We start from the raw sequence: 18,164 nt of genomic DNA on the forward strand, positions 1-18,164 counted from the left end.
AGCATACTGTCAGAAATCATAGGGAAAGGGTGACCTTCTGTGGTCATTCTTATTTATCAGCAAATTCCTTCAGAGTTGTCAGAAAATTTATCCTAAAATGGGTACTTCCTTCTTGAAAAAAAAGTTCAGAGAGAATGAATGATCAGTTATGAATATGCACACGCAAAACACAGGAGAAAAATGTTGTATTTTGGTTCTTTAATGGGTGATTACTAGATCTCATTCGTAACTTTTTTTTAATTGTCCAAGGCACTATTATAGTGTTGGGCTAAAGGGAGGAGGAATACAACTGAAAATATGTATTTGTAAACATAGGAGAAGAGAACCACATGATCTACCTAAGTTCTTCACAGGGTTACCTTGACAAGCATTTCAGCAGAAGTGGTGGCATAAAGAGCACCTACTCTCCTTTCCATTCACAGTTTGATTCCTCTCCCACATTGTTTCCTCAGTATTTGTGAACAAGGAACTATTTCTGTGGCTGTTCAATAAACTAGACTGGAAAGCAAGGCAGGTGATAACCTAGCAAAGACTGGGATTCTTTTTTTTTCAGTTTTAAGGTTATTGGAAGCTGGATCAGTTCTGTGACCTGATGCATCACGCTGTCACACAACCAGCTGTCATCAGCCCAAATGAGGGATGGCACAGAGGGGAAAAGTGAGTAACCGAAACACAAAGAACACTCATGTCGGCACTGATGACCATTTCTTCAGAGGCACGATATGGGTACAGAAACACATCCCCACTCCAACCTCCAAGAAAAATAATAATAAAAAAATCTTCAGTATCTCATAAGACACTGAACAGAGTATCAATAATACTCTCAAAGCATTTAGGAGGCAAACGTGTATCTGAACGTAACACAGGTGTAGCATTAGACTCTATTGTGAAGAGCCTGTGGCTGCTTTGGGGTATTACATGACTTATATTATATGACTGACTGAAACAGACAGAGAGTGGGTTCCTGGGAGCTCATCACAGAACTCACCATAAGGCTGCCAAGAACACAGCCAGGAAGGCCAGTCACTGCATGCAGATAAGTCTTCACCTAATAAATAGAGCCAGAAACAAAGTGGAGAAATTCTCTGCATTTACATGTGACAACATTCCCAACAGTAGCAATCCTAAGAGCAAAAAGGACATTCAACAGCTCTAAAAATTAGTCTTTTTCTTGGACGGAGACAGGAAAAAGTTGCACAAGCCTGCTAGCTCACATAAGACTATAAAGTGATTTAGGACCTGCTACCTGGTAGATACATTTGGGAAGGCGGCTGGGCAGATCCAGCCACAGTGAACCCGATAAATACAGACATCTCCTTACAGAGGATGACAAGGCAACATCAGTCTATTCTTCATTTAATAAATTGTTTCTGACAAACTGATTGTTAGAACAGGTAAAGCAGTATGCAAATTATAATTGTAAATCAGTGCAGTTCTACTAGTTGATGCAAGAGACGCAAAAATAATAACAAATCTATTTAAACATATCAGGACCAGGAAGCTTGCCAGAATCTGCAGAACTAACTGATGATCAGGATAAAACAGGAGCATTCAGAAAAGAAAATATCATTGGAGAGAAGCTAAGTGAGTTCTTTGCATTGATTCATGCACACTGTGAAAGCAACCGGGGGGACCTCAATGCTACAGCCTTCTCTGGGGAAGACTTATCAGAGGATAGGTCCAAAGCTGAAGTGACTGCCAACAATTTCAAGGACAAAACAAACAGTAACAAATCACCAGGACTGGATAATCACCCAACAGTTCTAAAAGAACTAATTAATTAAATAGCCAAATTACTAACAGTAATGTGCAACCTCTCAAAACTGCCTTGATGCCTAAGGACTGCGAGGTTAACAAATATGAAATCTATTACTAGAAAAAGATCCAAGTGAGATTCAAGCTTGTGTATCTACGAGTTAAATTAGAAGAAACCATAAAAAAAGAACAATAAAATGAGTGGACAGACAGATAAATGCAATCAGCTTTAAGACTCCTAAGTCCTGACTTACCCAATTCTTGAGTTCTTTGAAGGAATCAACAAACATGCGTAAAGACAAGCCATCTGATACCACCCATGTGGCTCTCCAGGAGGCTTTTGCCAAAGTCACTCACCAAAATCCTAGTGGAACTAAGCAGTCATGCTGTAAGTGAGAACATCCTGGTATACATAAATAATTAGAGGATGGAAAACACAGTAAATCAGCAGTTCCTGCAATGGTGGAAGACGACCGGTGGAGTTTCACAGGGTTCTGTGCTGGGACCTGTTGCATTCAACTTGTCTATAAGCAATATGGTAAAGTGGGTGACAGCAGTGACACGGAGGAGTTTGCTGATGACACTAAGATATTCAAAGTAGCAAAGATGAAGGCTGACCAAAGAGCAGAAAAAGGATTTGTAGTCAACTGGTAATAAAATAGCAGATGAAATTTAAATGCAGACATACATAAAATGTATGCCATACCTTCATGTATAAAATTACAGACTTTGAACTAACCATAACGACTTGCAGAGCAATCTTGGGGTTAACGACAGATCCCTCATGGGGGTTTAATGCTTTCAGAAGGTCAAGAAGGCAAATAAAATTTGGGGAATTCCTGGGAAATAAACTTATGCAGGCATGCAAATCTACTACATGGCCACATTTTAACTACAGTGTTCTGGTTTCCTCATGTCAAAAAAAGTTACAGGACACAGCACTATAAAAAGTTCTGAGAAAAGCAAAATGGATGCACAATGGTATGGAATAGCCTTTATATCAGAAAGCACCAAGTAAGCAAGGACTCTTCAGCCTGGAAAAGAGATAATTCCAAGAGGATGTGATAAAGGTTTAGAAAGTCAGGAGTGCTGTGAAATGAATGATTAGGGATTAAATATTACCGACTTTTCAATATAAGAACCGGAGGGTATCAAATAAAGATAATAAAGGCCAGATTCAAAACAAGCAAAAGGAATTATTTGTGCAATGTGTAGTTGCTATGGCAACTCCTTGCCAATGGATGTTTAAGATGTTAGACGTTTATATGGGGTAGAGGGGAGACTGTAGAATTTCATGGAAAAGAAGTCCACTGAGGTTTATTTCATGTACAGAGAACCACAGCTGGCTGAGGAAGTTTCCAGAATGGAAAGAGCTAGAGGTTTGGTAAGTAAACACAGGAAGTATCGTATATGCTTGCTCTGCTTTTACTCTTCTCTAGGCATCTGATTTTCACCTCTGCCAAGAATGGATAGTAGGCTGGGTGAACCTTTCATGAGACCCAATCTGATTATTCTTTTGTCGAATAGGCAATTGCTGCATCCAATGATGTCAGATACTTAACAAGTGTCTCCTAATTAAAAAAGCAGGCTACACTAAAGTATAAAGGGACTTTCCTATACAACAGGCACAAGATTTCTTCTGTGCAAATTTCAGTGTCACACCCTGTGTTTGTGCACTTAGGATTGAAAATAGACTCCTACCTGTACACTGATAAAAGATTCCATGGAAACTGGCAGGGCCCCAAAAGGCCACCTAAGCTCAGGTAGTGTCTGATTTACCAAGAGAAGCTACTTCCTTACTTAGGCAATCTCCCTGTTTCAAAAGCATGGCCTCCTCTTGACTTATGCCATTAACCACAGCCTGAGAAAGTCATCCTTTCTATAGCTCATCTGAAAAGCTTAGAGAAGATAATGATATTGGAAGAGGCGAACAGCACCTTGTTAAAAGATTTCTGGAGATGGGCAAAAGTCTACAATGCTGACTGGAAACAGAAGCATGCAAAGCTTATCCTGCAAGACAGAGACTCTAAAAGAACATTTCTGACAGCTTTCATGGCATGTGGCAGCCATCAAGGACTTTTTTGTTACTCCAAACAAGTAAGCTCCAAAACCAACCATGAGTGAAGTCCAACAGAACACGTACTTCAGATGTGTAGAAAAGCACTGTGGGATTCCCCAAGTCCTACCTTGCAGATCCAGCTTTTCCAATCTTCTGTACTCCTCTCCTTACCTAAGACTATGACACATGGAATTTAGCAAGTCTTGCCAACTCAATTTCCCCAAAAGTCTTTCTCACAGTGTTAAATTACTACTCTCCCATTCTGTCTGACTCTTTTACCCAAGAGACAAAAGGAGCTGAGGGGGGGGGAGAGAGAAGAGCTGAAACTGCAGCGTGGTGAGAAGAACAGAGACTATTTGGGTGGCAGCTGTGGAATTCAGTGTATGGTGTGGGAGCAAGTCATTAATCCTATTTCCAGCGCTCACATTTTTACTTTCACAATATTTTTAAAGTCACAGTTATGAAAGCACTTGAGAAAGTCTGAATGCTGGTTTTCTTTTATTTTTTCCCTGGTATGTTTCTAGCTGTCACGATTGCCAGTAAAAAATCTGATCCCATGAACTGTGCCACCTGAAAACACAGAAAATATACACGCTTCCTTTCTTACCTTATCAGTTCTTAGTCCTGAGGATTTTTAATGCTTGAGTTAATAATACTGATTTATGCTCCTCTTTGCTGCTTCTTCCCACAGCAGACAATTTTACTCACACTGCTGTTACTTGTTTTCTTTTCAACACATATCATCTCACTCTATAACTCACTAGCTGTCAGCATTTTAAGAGAAAGATTAGCAGTGCCAACTACACCTCAGGAAAAACATTTGCACTGCTCACAGCTCAAGTGTTTATTATATACTACAGAAAAAGAGGTGCTTTACATTATCCATGTCCCTCTTCTTGTTTCTGCAGGGCTTTGCTAAGCTGACAACTGACAGTTGCATGCTTGTTTAAAAACTGCAGTAAGAAATAACTATTCTGAAGACATCGCACATATAATCATCACAACATAATAACTGAGTTTTTTTAATACACAAGCTATTTCTTTACTAATTTGTATTTTGATAAAACAACTGACATCTTAACACAAAAAGCAATGCTAATCTAGTGAAGATAGATATATTTTAGGACCACTTAATAAAGTAGACAAATGAGAATCTAAATTCTGAACACTACCTGACAACAAAATATTTTACCCTACAATTGATTATGAGCCTACAACTCATTATGACACAGAGCTATTATCTCAGGAGCCTAGGAAAGTTCCCCTTAAAATTACAGATGAAGATTAAGAGGAAGATGTTCCTCAATTTAAAGTCCATATTCCCAGCACCATCATTTATTGGGCTTTTAATACAGTGCTCACAAGGAAAAATAACTATAAATCTAGTAAAATATCATGCTTTTGATATTTCTTATATTATTTACGTAGTGTTTACACAGCATTTTACTAAAGTGTCTTTGAAGACTATACAATGCAAGAAGAGCCTGAACCTAGAAATACTCAGATATGCTGCAGAAATGTTAATCAACAGACACTTGGAAGGATAGAAACAACTTAATATTTGTTCCTCTTCCATGTGTATTACCACAGAAAACAGGGATGCAGGTAAACAGGAAAAGGAGAAACTATTTTTGCATTTGGCAAGAGAAAGAATAGATTGTTTAGCATAGCTGATCTGGTTACCTTCGTTAACTGCCTTTAACAATAGCAGCACAAAAGACCTCCTTCCGACAATTCTCCAGGAATTACTAACCCTGAGATAAACTGGTTATTGGTTAACTAAACATCCTCAAACTAGTTCAGATGCTGAAGCAGCCAAGAAAGTTCCTTACTTTTAAGAATAAACTTAATGTGACTAAATGTTCTGTTTTGAAACCTTGTTCCATCTTTGAACATCTACGCCTTACATAACAATTATTTTCATCTTAAATCTTACCCGGCAATAGAGCTAAGTATTTGCCATACATGGCCACTCCACTCTTAGCAGCGTAACAATCTTTAAAACTGTGATCCTGCACCAAAATCCCAGAGCCCGGTGCTCCAGTAAATGTACGAAAAATCACTATGATATAGCAGGACAATACAGCAACACCTGACCCTTGAAGTTCTAATGAAGTTGGTAGCAAGTATAGTCTTATAATATTACTTCATTAATACAAGGCATTTTGACAAACTCTAAACATTTATTTCTAGGTGAATGTTCCAAATGTGGTATTCTAGACACATGCTTTTCTCTGCTAGAGGAGAGATACATTCCGATACCTTATGCAATTATCCAAGAACAAATTTTCCTCTGCTTTCAAATTGCTTAGCTCTGGAAATTTTACACTTCTTTTGCAGGGGAGGGCAGGAGAAATCCCAACAACTTCCTACTATTAAATATTCAAATAAAATATTTGCTTTAAGAAGTATTTTTTAAAACTAAGAAAAATGAGTACTCAAAGGACAGTTTCTACACATGCAAAGGACAGATAAGTTAATCAACTATCTGTCCTCTGTATTGCTTTGAATTTTTAATCTAAATGATTTCCTTTCAGTTATTTACTGCTTAGAAATGCTGTGAACAATTAAAAATTTTTATTTGGTAAATGCGTAAAAGTAGGTCACTGAAAACAAGCTTATACACAATAATACACAGACATATCGGAGGATTAATATATAAAAAGCAAGAGATGAAAAAACTGACCTGCTGCTTCTGGTGTTTGTTTAGCAGGGCTAAAAATAAGACGTAACATCTGGAGCAGTCTGCTAAAGCTGCACAGAAGTCACTGTAGGAAGAAAGTTTGCTACAAAGGTAAAAAAATAAAATATAAATGAATGAAAGCACTTTTTTTCCACAAAAGACTTTTTTTTAAAAAAAGAATCACTCTGCTTTTGACTCTCAGAGCTGTATTTTCCAAGAAATGAAATGAACGCCAATACTCTGACTTCTAGTAGGGGCATACGCAGTTACAGAATAGCACAAGAGAAGTCTAGCTGTCCCTGCCACAGCGAATCACAGGAAGAAGCGAACATAAGGAGCTTCCCAACCTGCTTGCCATATGGGCACCGTATGCTAACATTAGCACTTCGCAGTGTTAAATGCGAGAACTGTAATTTCAAGATGACGTGGGAAGTCGGACAGGAGATGAAATAAAGGGTCCCTTCCTAACGCACATCTAGTAGAGCCCAGCGACAGCGCTAACAGAATGCACCTCTCCCAGCAAACATGGAGAATGCACCTTCTTGCAGTCACGATTTTATCCCTGCATATTCCCTAACAGCTGCTCCGGTCCTACACTGCTCACCTTGACCATTACAAAAATAGAGAACTGGACACGCTTTGGTCATACCAGAAATACTGCAATAACAGAACAAACTAGAATAACCTCTTACTTCCCACGTAGGCAAAACCAGCAAATACCTATGTTGATGTTCAACTCCAACCAGTTACAGCAAGACTTACAGCCTTAAAGAAATCAATAGTCTGAATAGATTGAACATATTCTCTGCAAAGAAGCTCCTTAAAGTTACTGAGAGAAAAGAATAATCATTCTGAATTACTGGAAGATAAAACAAAATTCAAGTCTGTGCTCTGTACTGCATAGTATAATATATTTTTTTGTGATGGCAATTTCCAGGAAGCTAATTAAATTGATTTTATGGCTAATTTGTATCCTCGGAGCATGCAGTTCACTAAACTTAAGAAAAAAAAATGGAAACAGTAGGAAACTTTAAATCAGACAAATTACTTTTGCTCCATACTGAATTCTAGATCAAGCAAATGCCCCTGTCAGAATTACAGTGTAAATATTGATTACATTTAATTACAAACCCATTACCCCACTTTTCATGGCATTTTCCAAGGAGAAGAAATGCTCTCTCCTTAGAAGAAGTAAATATGCTCAAAGTGCTGTAATCATTGCTAGAACTCAGCTCATTTTTAGGAACAAAATTAGAGACAGATGTGGACAAGGTGGCACGGAATTGGGGAAGCAATTCACATGCTTTACAGGTAGCACAAACAGCAAAGGACCAGATTTGCATGTTTTTAGCCATGAAGAGGAAGGAATGACAGTCCCTTATGTAGACACTCTTCAAAGCACAACCCAATCTCACCTAGCAAAGAGAATGTGATGGATAATTTGGAGGGGCTGAACAGAAAAAGAAGTCCACAGCAGAATCTCAATGAACATGGAGCCACAGGGAACATGAGTCAATACAATAACAAAGCAGCAATGCCAAATAATTAATTCAGAACAGCATTCATAAATTGTGCTTATAACACAACTCCTCCTGAAAATACCGACAGTTAATTTCACAACTTCTTCAAAATCCTTAAATTGTCTGCAAGCCCATTTAGCATTGGATGTTGCAAACTGGTGCTTGGTAACGGGAAGATTTTTGACTGAGGAACTATTCAGACCACAAAAGGATCTTTCTGGGTGATTCACTCGTACTGATCTCCCTCTAAAAAGCACATCTTGGGAAGCAGCCACTGAGCTGCTCACAAAACTGAGATTCTTTCAGTGCTTCCACCTGCACACTCAAGCCCTGTCCCACAGATTAATCTCCTCAAACACTCTGCGACAGCTCAAAACAATGAACACTGATCACATTTTCTCTTTTATATTTTCTTTCACAATACACAGTTCCTGATATAACTTAAGCTTGTAATTTATCTCATTCATTTTTTTAAAACACGGCTATTTAATACTAAAACATTATTAATCCTATTTTTAGGATTAATAAGTACTTAATAATTTATGTAGCTTTAAAATATAAGAAATGGTACTCTAAAAATCTCAGTCAGAACCTGTGGGATCAAAGAATGACACAACGCAATAAAACACTTTTCACCGGGACAATGAATCCGACTTCGTATGGCTACAATTAAACAATTCTATCAGTATTAACAGACACAATTATACAAAATCATTAAAAACTACACTGAGCTTTCAAAAAGAACAGTTCAATGTAAATCTTCCAATTTTAGTGCTCGGTCCCGCCCTCTTTGAGGTCACTCAAAGCAGTAACGGCGACCCGACTGCATGCAGAAATAGCGCTGTGCTCTATACATACCTGAATATCCTGACAATATAGGTGCAGACGTCCGTATCGTTCATGCGCTGCTCTAGCGCCACACAGAGCTCAGAGACTGCGCCATTGCAAACGAGTTGGCATCTTGCCGGAGGTAAGTCAGCCAAGTTTCGCAAAGTAGCTGTCAGCTGCATATAGAATATTTAAAGACTTATTAATCACAGCCGTTTGCAACAGAATCCACGCTGCTTTGAAAGTTTAATAAAGCTCAGATCTCGTTTATAATGTCTAGGGCACTCCGAGCGCCCTGTATTCAGAGTACGTTCTGCAGGGATGTACCTACCAATAAATTATAACAGGAAATGGGTAAGTAACAAAATTGTGTACATTGCAATAATTGTTTGAAAATGAAGGATTGACAGTGGTCTTTGCATGCATGTAACCTCCTTCTTTGAGGGAAATATGATCTTTCTTATGTTTTAAAATCTCGTATGCACCTATACAACCATATACCAGTTGGAAATTAGATGAAATGTTGTGGATGGTTAAAGTGATTTTTTGCATAATGTCTGATTTTGCAAATTTACATTTAAGTCTTGAAAATTAATACTGATATATAATATAAATTTTGAGAATAACTATAAGTTGCAAACTAAGATGAATTTATTTTAAAAGACAATAAAATTAATTTTGATTAAAAATTTTTAAATTTAATCACGATCAAGAGAAACCCACTATTTGAACAGTATAAAAATGAAAAGCTTAAGTCCTCAAGTTTATTTTGGAGAAACCAAAATATTTTCAGAAGATACTGTTCTATTTCAAGGAGTTTTAAGCGTACAATATCTATCACTTGTAGATATGCAAAATTAATCAGCTATTGCACATTTTGAAATGTTCTGGTTCTCTTCCAAGGTACGGGGATTCAAATGCCAAAGCCAGACAAGAAATTACATGTAAGTTAACTGTTGAGCTAAACCAGAACTTACTATAAAATTAATGTGAAGTCATTTAATCTAATGTGAATGTGGGAATTCTTCAAATTTTCCTTATTCTAAGAGTAAGGTATTTAACTTCAATTTGGTTTTAAATGTGGCTTGATAAGGCACAAAGACTATCTGTTCAAATTGTTTTTAATCACAAAAAACTCCAGAAATTAACTATTTTATCACTGAATCGGACAGCTTGTCCAGTGATATGCAATTGCTAATTTTAAAGGAAAAATCTGACAAAGAGCAGGCTAAGCTGTGTTTGAGGAGCTTCTGGTCATAGGATTCTACGCACTACTCTGTCCATTCTCCAGCAGCTTTCAAATTTGCTGTCCTACTTCAACAAATTTGACAAAAGTGTCCATGTCTTCAGTTACCACACGATGTTCTGTAACGGACCAAGAGGAGATGGAACAATACGTCAAAATGGATTAGCAAGGTACAGAGGGGAAAAAATAATTATGTGGTAATGTGAAAGTGATATGTGAATGGATTTAACTTCATCACTAAATATGAAATGTGTACTATATTCAGAATAAACAGAAACGGAACCCATGGAAGCCATTTGCTTCATATTGCTCACATTTTAAGACAACACCTGGAGTTTTTTGTTATTTTAACTAAACAAGTGCAAAAAATACAATTCCAAATATGCATTCCTTCACAAGTCACAATGCTTCAAAAATCAACATAATATTGGAGAAATATTTTAAAATAAAAATCCTCTGATCAAATACTTGGCTATTCAAAAGTTTTGGTGGAAAAATTCCACAGAAGACTCCATTCAGCGCTCACATACAACATTTTCACAGTCAGCCTAGGATGACGTTTGTTGCGCTTTAGCTAAACTTCCCAATAAAGAAAATGAAGGATAAACCACATATTAAAAGTGTTGTTCAAACCCAGACCAGTGCTTTCACTGCAGCAAAGAAACTTACATATTAGATGATGAAAAAAAAAATAAAAAAATTTATCAATAGATAATGGTGCAGAGGTCTCCAAAAAGAGAATAAAATTTTTCACTGCCTGAGACAGTTAGGCAGTTCAAAATTCTCCAGCAGTAAATTCTATCAAGAGCTATCCTCAGATAAAGAGAGGCTGGAGAGAAAGTCAACACAAAATAATGTATACACTGAAACGTGCGAGACAATGAAATTCAGAAGTTCATTGAAGTATATATCCATAAAAGAACAGTTAGTACACAAGTGAAATTTGAAGAGTACATATTAAAAAAAATAATAGAAGCTAGCCAGACAGCAGATGAATTCAAGAGAGATTCCGATTGCTTCAAAGCAGACACCATGAGTCAGGGAGAAATGCATAACAATCGGCTCTAGTAATCCCCACCAGCCCTAATCCTTATGTTGCCATGTGAAAGATCAAATTCACCCAAACAGAAAATCTAACAGCAGACAAATGCTATTTTTAAAGGAGAAGACATTTAAGTGCTTTTCAATTACGGAACGTGGAGTACTTGTTAAGTCTTGTCAGTGACATTTCAAAAGCCTCGGCTTTTGAATAAGCATTTCCATATTTCATATAAATATAATCAGACTATTAGGTGAAGCAATATAAAATGAGTCAAAGATGACCTTGCTTTAATGTTCTCTATTAAGGAAAAATAATTATTATTACAAACTTTCTTTTTTATTGTACTGTGGGACTTCTGCATAAAACCCATTGTGTAACAATGAAGGAATCAGAGAGGGTCTTTATTCCCAAAAATGACCTGGCCAGTTTACATATAACATTGCCATCTGCTGATTGTGCAATTATATGGTTAAACAATGACGAGTTGGTCCCAGTTAACTGAGACACTTCAGTTATCAAGGTTAAGAGATGGTGGAGCCTCCCTCAGAGACCACTATTCTTATTTGAGGTGTTTTTCTCCTCCAATAGAATTTGTTTTCTATTACTGAAGACTTGTATTTATTCATTAGTTTTGTATGTTACTGGATATTTGATCTTTTGCTACAAGTCAAAAGTATGCCACAAAAACTTCCTTTATTCCGAAGACCTGAATCACAGAAGACGCTTTCTTCAATACTATATCCCTGAAAACAGAACTATGCCTACATCTGTCTGTTGATGACTGAACAATTAACTCACATGGAAGAAATGGTGCACGTTAATGTAGATTTGTTGAAGAAACCGATACGAGAAAGTCACACAGGAATTCCATAGAAGCAGGAATCACTGCTTTTCTCACAAAAGGAAGAAAAATGAAGTATCGGTACTACTACAGAAGAGAACACAAACAAGCTGAACAGCAACTTCAACGGAGACAGCTGTCAGTATTGACTTTTCCACAAAATACTTGAGGCCTTCTTGGAAACAGTCAGTCTATTCAAACTGTACAAAACAGTTTTGCTACACTTCCAATCATACTGAAAACAGCAGAGATAAAAATGACCCGCCAAAAAGTGTAAAATGTAACATTTTTCTTTCACGTATTTGCAAATTAAACCCTTGATTTAAAAAACTAAGTGTATCCCAAATACAAATAACAGGAGAGAAAACAGTTCTGCAAAGTCGTGGGGAAGTTCAGACAGCTACTCTAACAGCTAAAAATTATCTGTTTCATTAGTTTTATTACTTGGACATCATTTGTTTTTTTCAAATTCCCCAACTGGCAAAAACTTTATTTAACATAAATTTCCATCTCTTTCTACTCAACAGGATTCCTATTATATGTATTACATGATCAATGCCAACAGCAGCCAGCAAATATCAGTACAAAAACCCCACAGCCTATGTATAACTTAAGATTTAGCTACATATTTTTTTTTCTAAACCACTAAGATTTAAACAGTTTTAGGGCAGATTAGTTTTCATAGGCACCACTCACCAAGGTACCTCGTATGTGAAAAGACAGTTTTGAGCCTGCTGCCTTCAAAAAGATTCAGAAAGTGTTGGCTTTTACAACTACCTTTTCCTTAAATTACAGTTTTTCAAAAATACTTTGTCAAATAAACGTAGCTATATTTTCCTATGCATTTTAAAAAATGTAACATAGTGCTTGCAATACAAAACTTTTTTATAGTCGCCTAGAACATTGCAGAATCAGTTTGTATTTATTATTTCATTTTAAAGAATTTAGACAGGGAACACATTTTTATCTGTTTACTATATCCAGAACATTGTCAGCACCATAAAGTGCATGAACTGGTTTTATTAGGTATCTAAAAATACTTCTATTAACTTCAGAATTTCTAAACCCTTTAAAGTTGACTACACAAAAATATCTATGATAATTAAATTTAGGTCCTGAACAACTTGATGTAAATGCCTTAAAGAGAAGCCTATTCAAATACAGATACAACTCTGTCAGTGGCACACGGAGTTAGCTTATCTCCTCTAATTAAATTTTTAATTTGACCTTGAAGTGTGTACTTTCAGAAATAAAAGTAAAAGCTAACCTGGACTAATAAGTGTCCCAAGTTGGAGAAATATGTGTCATTTTCTTTTACTTTATTAATCTGCTTCATTAATTGCAGCAACATTTCAGCAGCTCCTTTGTTGACCATTTCATTAAGGAGTACTGCATTTCCAGACATGAATTTTATAGCTCCCATGCAATACAGGAGAGCTTCACTGTTTTTTTGTAGATCTTCAGTTCTCAGGACCTCCAACAAACAATCTAAAAGGAAAATTATTATTCAGAAAGCCTAATATTAACATTTATAGTTGATACAGTCCAGTCATTTAAGAGATTCACAATTGCAAAAAAAAAAAAACCAAAACACCTCAGATTGAACTCTTACATTTCTAATAAGTGGGGTAGAAAAATTGGGTATTTGGATTGAAACCAAGAAACAATTATTGATGAATAAGAGAATGGGCCTGACTTTTGTTCTCCCAGGCTTCAAGAACCAGCATCAGTTGTAAACACATAGCAGTAGTCATTGAAATCCTCAGTCAAGATTTGCAGAAGTGATTTTGTGTGCCTGGAATTTTGTGTACTAAACTTGAGATATTCTAAAGAGGTTTATTCCTACCACTTCCTTAAAAATCAAACGTCTTAAAGCAACTCAAATGGAGCACTAAAAAGTACAGCTGCGTAATTCAAATCTCACATTTGAAGTCTGTTTGTAGCCTTTTTAGATCTACTTTTTCATAGAATCATAGAATGTGTTGGGTTGGAAGGGACTTTTAAAGGTCATCTAGTTTCTTATGTAGGTAAAGTTATTGTAAAAGTTTTGCTTTATGCTGCCACTGTCAGATACCTGAAATGTTAAAATTAACAGTTGTTAGCACAAACCCAGTGTATCTTTCACAGTAAAAATTGAGACATTCTGAATTTGATGAGTGTATCTTCAATAAATAAGTAATCCTAACCAAATTTATACTTTTGAATTTCTAGTAACTGATTGAAACTGATACTTAATTCTGCTTCCTGCATTCCATCCAGCTGAATAAAAATATTTTTTCCTCTCATTAAACTTAAGAAATTTCTAAAGTTTTTTTCTGTCTCAACTGAAGTACATGGGTGTATATGGATGAAGTACACACACTTTAGGCTCTTGCCCAAACTCTCACCCTCACCAACTGCCTAGCAGCCAGCTAAACCACTTGGGTTATGGCAGTGTGAGAGATCAGTTTCAGGTCCCTGCTCTGCTCAGTAGCAAACAGGGTCTTGAACAGTAGTTGTCTATTTTGGGATGAACTGTTATTTCTTCTTCTGGAGTTACTCCAATGCGCATAAATAGTTCACAGGGCCAGAGAAAGAAAAAGAAATTGAACCTATAACCCAGTGACTGCAACATGAATCTGGGTGATTATGATGATAACTCAAGTTCATCATCTTTGGCCTGGACGAGGTAGCTCCAAAACATAAAGAGTGGATAAACAAACAAACAAAATCCTACCAAAAACATTCCTTCCTCTATTATTTTTTAAAATACAGGGAAAGAAGAGCAAGTGAAAGAAAAGTGAATGAAGACAGAAAGGAGAGGAAAAAAAACAATGCTTACACGGACATAGGCACTCAGCTTGTCCAGATTTTTGTATGATGCTAATCTCTACAAAACTGTAGTTTTCAGTATCCAAAGTCAGTTGAGCTATCTGACCTGTTCTCTTTTCTCCAAGTCCTTTCCTGTTGATCTTACTACTGGAAAGGCTTAGCTGGTCTTTATTTCTGACAACACTCACATACTAAACTCTAAGACTATCAATACTCTCATCTGTTTAAGCAGATATACACATATACTTTAACTTATGCACTTGCAATAAATGCTTGCAAGGTCAAGGCCTACGTTAATAAAACATGATGAAGTTTTAATGAAAGGAATTACTATCAATTGATACTGAGTATCATTCATACACAGTCATTTTCTTCATATTTCTCATATTTGCAAGGTGTGTGTGGATAACATAAATACGGTTACAATTGTGAAGGAGTTCTTAGAGCCATTGCTGACAACTCTCCAAATCCATTGTCTCAATGTGCAGCAGCAGCTAAAAAAGCCAATGATTAGTCTCAATATCCTTCCTGATGATGGCCAGCAACACAGCATTATTTCACTTTTATAAAATTTGGTGCGGACACATCTTGACTTGTATAGACAATTTTGCTCTGTACAATTCAAGAAAGATCTACTGGAGTTCAAGAAGGTACAGAGAAGGGCTACTAAAACAACTGAGAGAATGACACAGTATCGTTTCAAAGAGAGAGCTAAAAGGCTGAGATGCCTCAATCGGAAGAGAAGGCAGAGATACGTGATATGACTGGTTTAAAAATTTGTGAAGTGGAGGGTAAGCTGAATGAAGAAACTTACAAATCCCGCAAAACTACAAGCAGGGGTATGATGAAAAGTAGATAGGTTTAAAACAGGAGACAGAACTTCTCCTTGTTGCTCTATGAAACTGTAGAGGCAGACAGAACCAGAAACTTCAAAAGGGAATTAGACAAATTAATGAAAAAAAGATCTATAAACAGAGACTAAAAACGATTAGGCAGGGACGCACCACCTAATGTCCCTAATAGAATGTAACAATTCTGGATGGTAGGGTACTACAGGGAAACAGATCACAGGAAATTCCTAGGCTTCCATGCTCTCCCTAAACAGCATCCCCTATTGCCATCATTACACACAGAATACCAGACTAGATGGACCGTTAGTTTGACTTAGCAGGCAGTTTTTACTGCATTAACTGTGAGAATGGTTCTTGAAAGATGATTAACTATTGAATTTCAACATCTAACTTGTATACAAGAACAGAATACATACCCAATAATCTATCATTTTGAATGATGTAATCATTTTTTTCATTCCTGCAAATTTTAAATGCAAGCTTGCAAACACCGAGAAGATTTTTTCCATCCACTTTCATCTGCAAATAAAGTAATAGACATAAAAATCACAACTAAAATCTACATACAAAAATGCACCATAACATTTTACAAGCTCAGACACATTGGCAAACTTGTATTCTCACAGATCTATTAAATTCCAGCTGAAAACCTGACAGTACACTGAGCCAAACTGAAAAGTTTGCAGAACTAAAGGATTCTGAAACCTATTTATTTTAAGCTCTATTTAGCAAACTGTGCTGACTGACTTTAAAATAACATTATATACAAACTTCTTATGTATTTTCTGCTGGTAGCATATCAATAACTTGCACAATTTTATTTCTCTAATTCACTCTTAGAAAGAAATTCTGCACAGGATTCACTGGTTTGGCGTCTATGGCCACACCACAAAGAACTCCAGCACAACAATACACGTCATAATGAAAGTTATTCTCAAATATTAGAAAACAAGATCTTATGATGTACTAACGGTCATTGAGAGATCATGAAAGGGCAGTAAAACTGTTAAAAATACAATGAGAAATCTCTTCTCGGCATTTCAAGGGCAATTTCTTCTCTTGTTCTTGATTTCTAAAAGATGCCACAGAAAAATGTCTGTAAAATAACTTCTTTTGTGTTTTATAAGCACCACTTACATCTATGCAGTATCCGAATATATAATTATATCTTCTGAATAAGATAACATACACTAGCTTAAAGGAGTCCCTTCTCCCAACACACACACACAAATTACTTAAACGTCTACAACACAATGCTAGGTGGTATCCTTTCACCAGTGACTGTCCATACACACTTAGTAGAAGCTGAACCAATAGGTTCAAAAGCACCAACTTAATTGAGAGTTTTAACTGTAAATACTGGAGAAAGAGATAATTACACTTACTCAATTTACAAAAAAAAAAACAAAACTGCTTGGGTATTTTCAGATAAAGGTGTTTAATAAGGTCAAGATATGATTCAAAAACTAAGCTTCATTTCCATGTGTAATTTTTTAAATTATTGTTTTGTTTAAATCCCTGCATGTGTATCCCAGCTAAGGACACTGTCTCTTTTCCATGCCTAAGCAATATTCCTGCCACCATACGCTAGCTATCCTATTTTGTGTCCCTCCTTCGTCCCCCAGACCTACTTTCTCTGCAAAATATAGGCTCCAACAAGTGCCAATCTGGATGAATGGGAGACTAGTATCCATATGGCAAGAAATTGTCCTTAGGAAAGGGTTAGTTTAGACACAGTTTACAAATATGAAATGAAAAATTAAATGCAAGTTGTAATTCACAATTTTGAGCTTCACATTCTACCAAACAGCATTTTAAAACACTTACAGCCAGAATAATCTTTGCCAGCTTCAGGCAAAGTGGATCTGAATCAACGTCCACAAGTTTATATAATAACTTCAGAAGCACACTTCTCCTTTTAAATCTTTTGCCAAGCATATTTCCTTCATTCAAGGCTTGATAGAGCTTGGTGCAAGCCAGACAAAGATTTTCTATATTGTCTTCTACTTGAAGGGGGCAGGAAGGGAGAGAAAAACAAAAAATTATCATCGGTGCCACCTCTTCCAGAGCCTTTCAATAGACAAAGACACAGGAGAACAAAATAAAGAATAGGTTCCACAACAACAAAAATAAGGTGCCTAATAAATCTCTTAAAATGATAACGCGATTCTCAGAAAGTTTTATTCTGCTCTTCCAAAAAGAAGAGATTCAAGGCAAGAAATCACAGAGCCAAAATAATACCTAAAGCTAAAATGAAACTCACCTTTAATGCTTAATAATCAGAGTGACCAAATATCTACCAGGAAACTGTGAATCTGAATATATTTCTTTAAAGAGCTCCAGCAAACATTACATGTGAAAAAGAGACAGTTAAGGAATATTCTTCTGCCCATATACATAACCAAATATATCAAACCCTGCTGGGATTACAAACAAGTGAGTGTAAAAACTCGTTAGAACTCTCTGATGCATAGCAGAGGTGCAAGATATATTTTAGTGGACTGTTGGCCTATTGACATAAAAGTCAT

At 36.4% G+C, this 18,164-nt stretch overlaps 1 protein-coding gene across 6 annotated transcripts in view; it reads right to left on the reverse strand.

Annotated features, from left to right (window-relative positions):
* ARMC2 (armadillo repeat containing 2) overlaps window positions 1-18,164 on the reverse strand; it is a 64,974-nt gene that overhangs the window by 16,128 nt on the left and 30,682 nt on the right. For 4 of the 6 annotated variants that reach the window (XM_074580977.1, XM_074580974.1, XM_074580975.1 and 1 more), the window contains 5 exons: window positions 17,464-17,642; window positions 16,053-16,155; window positions 13,242-13,462; window positions 8,876-9,021; window positions 6,501-6,600 (listed from right to left, as the gene is read on the reverse strand). In XM_074580977.1, the coding sequence (XP_074437078.1) occupies window positions 6,501-6,600; window positions 8,876-9,021; window positions 13,242-13,462; window positions 16,053-16,155; window positions 17,464-17,642 (749 nt within the window). The remainder of the gene's footprint in view (window positions 1-6,500; window positions 6,601-8,875; window positions 9,022-13,241; window positions 13,463-16,052; window positions 16,156-17,463; window positions 17,643-18,164) is intronic. The other 2 variants (XM_074580976.1, XM_074580978.1) reach the window with 1 other exon arrangement.

Source organism: Larus michahellis, chromosome 3, assembly GCF_964199755.1.
Source record: "Larus michahellis chromosome 3, bLarMic1.1, whole genome shotgun sequence".
NCBI classification, from domain to species: Eukaryota; Metazoa; Chordata; class Aves; order Charadriiformes; family Laridae; genus Larus; species Larus michahellis.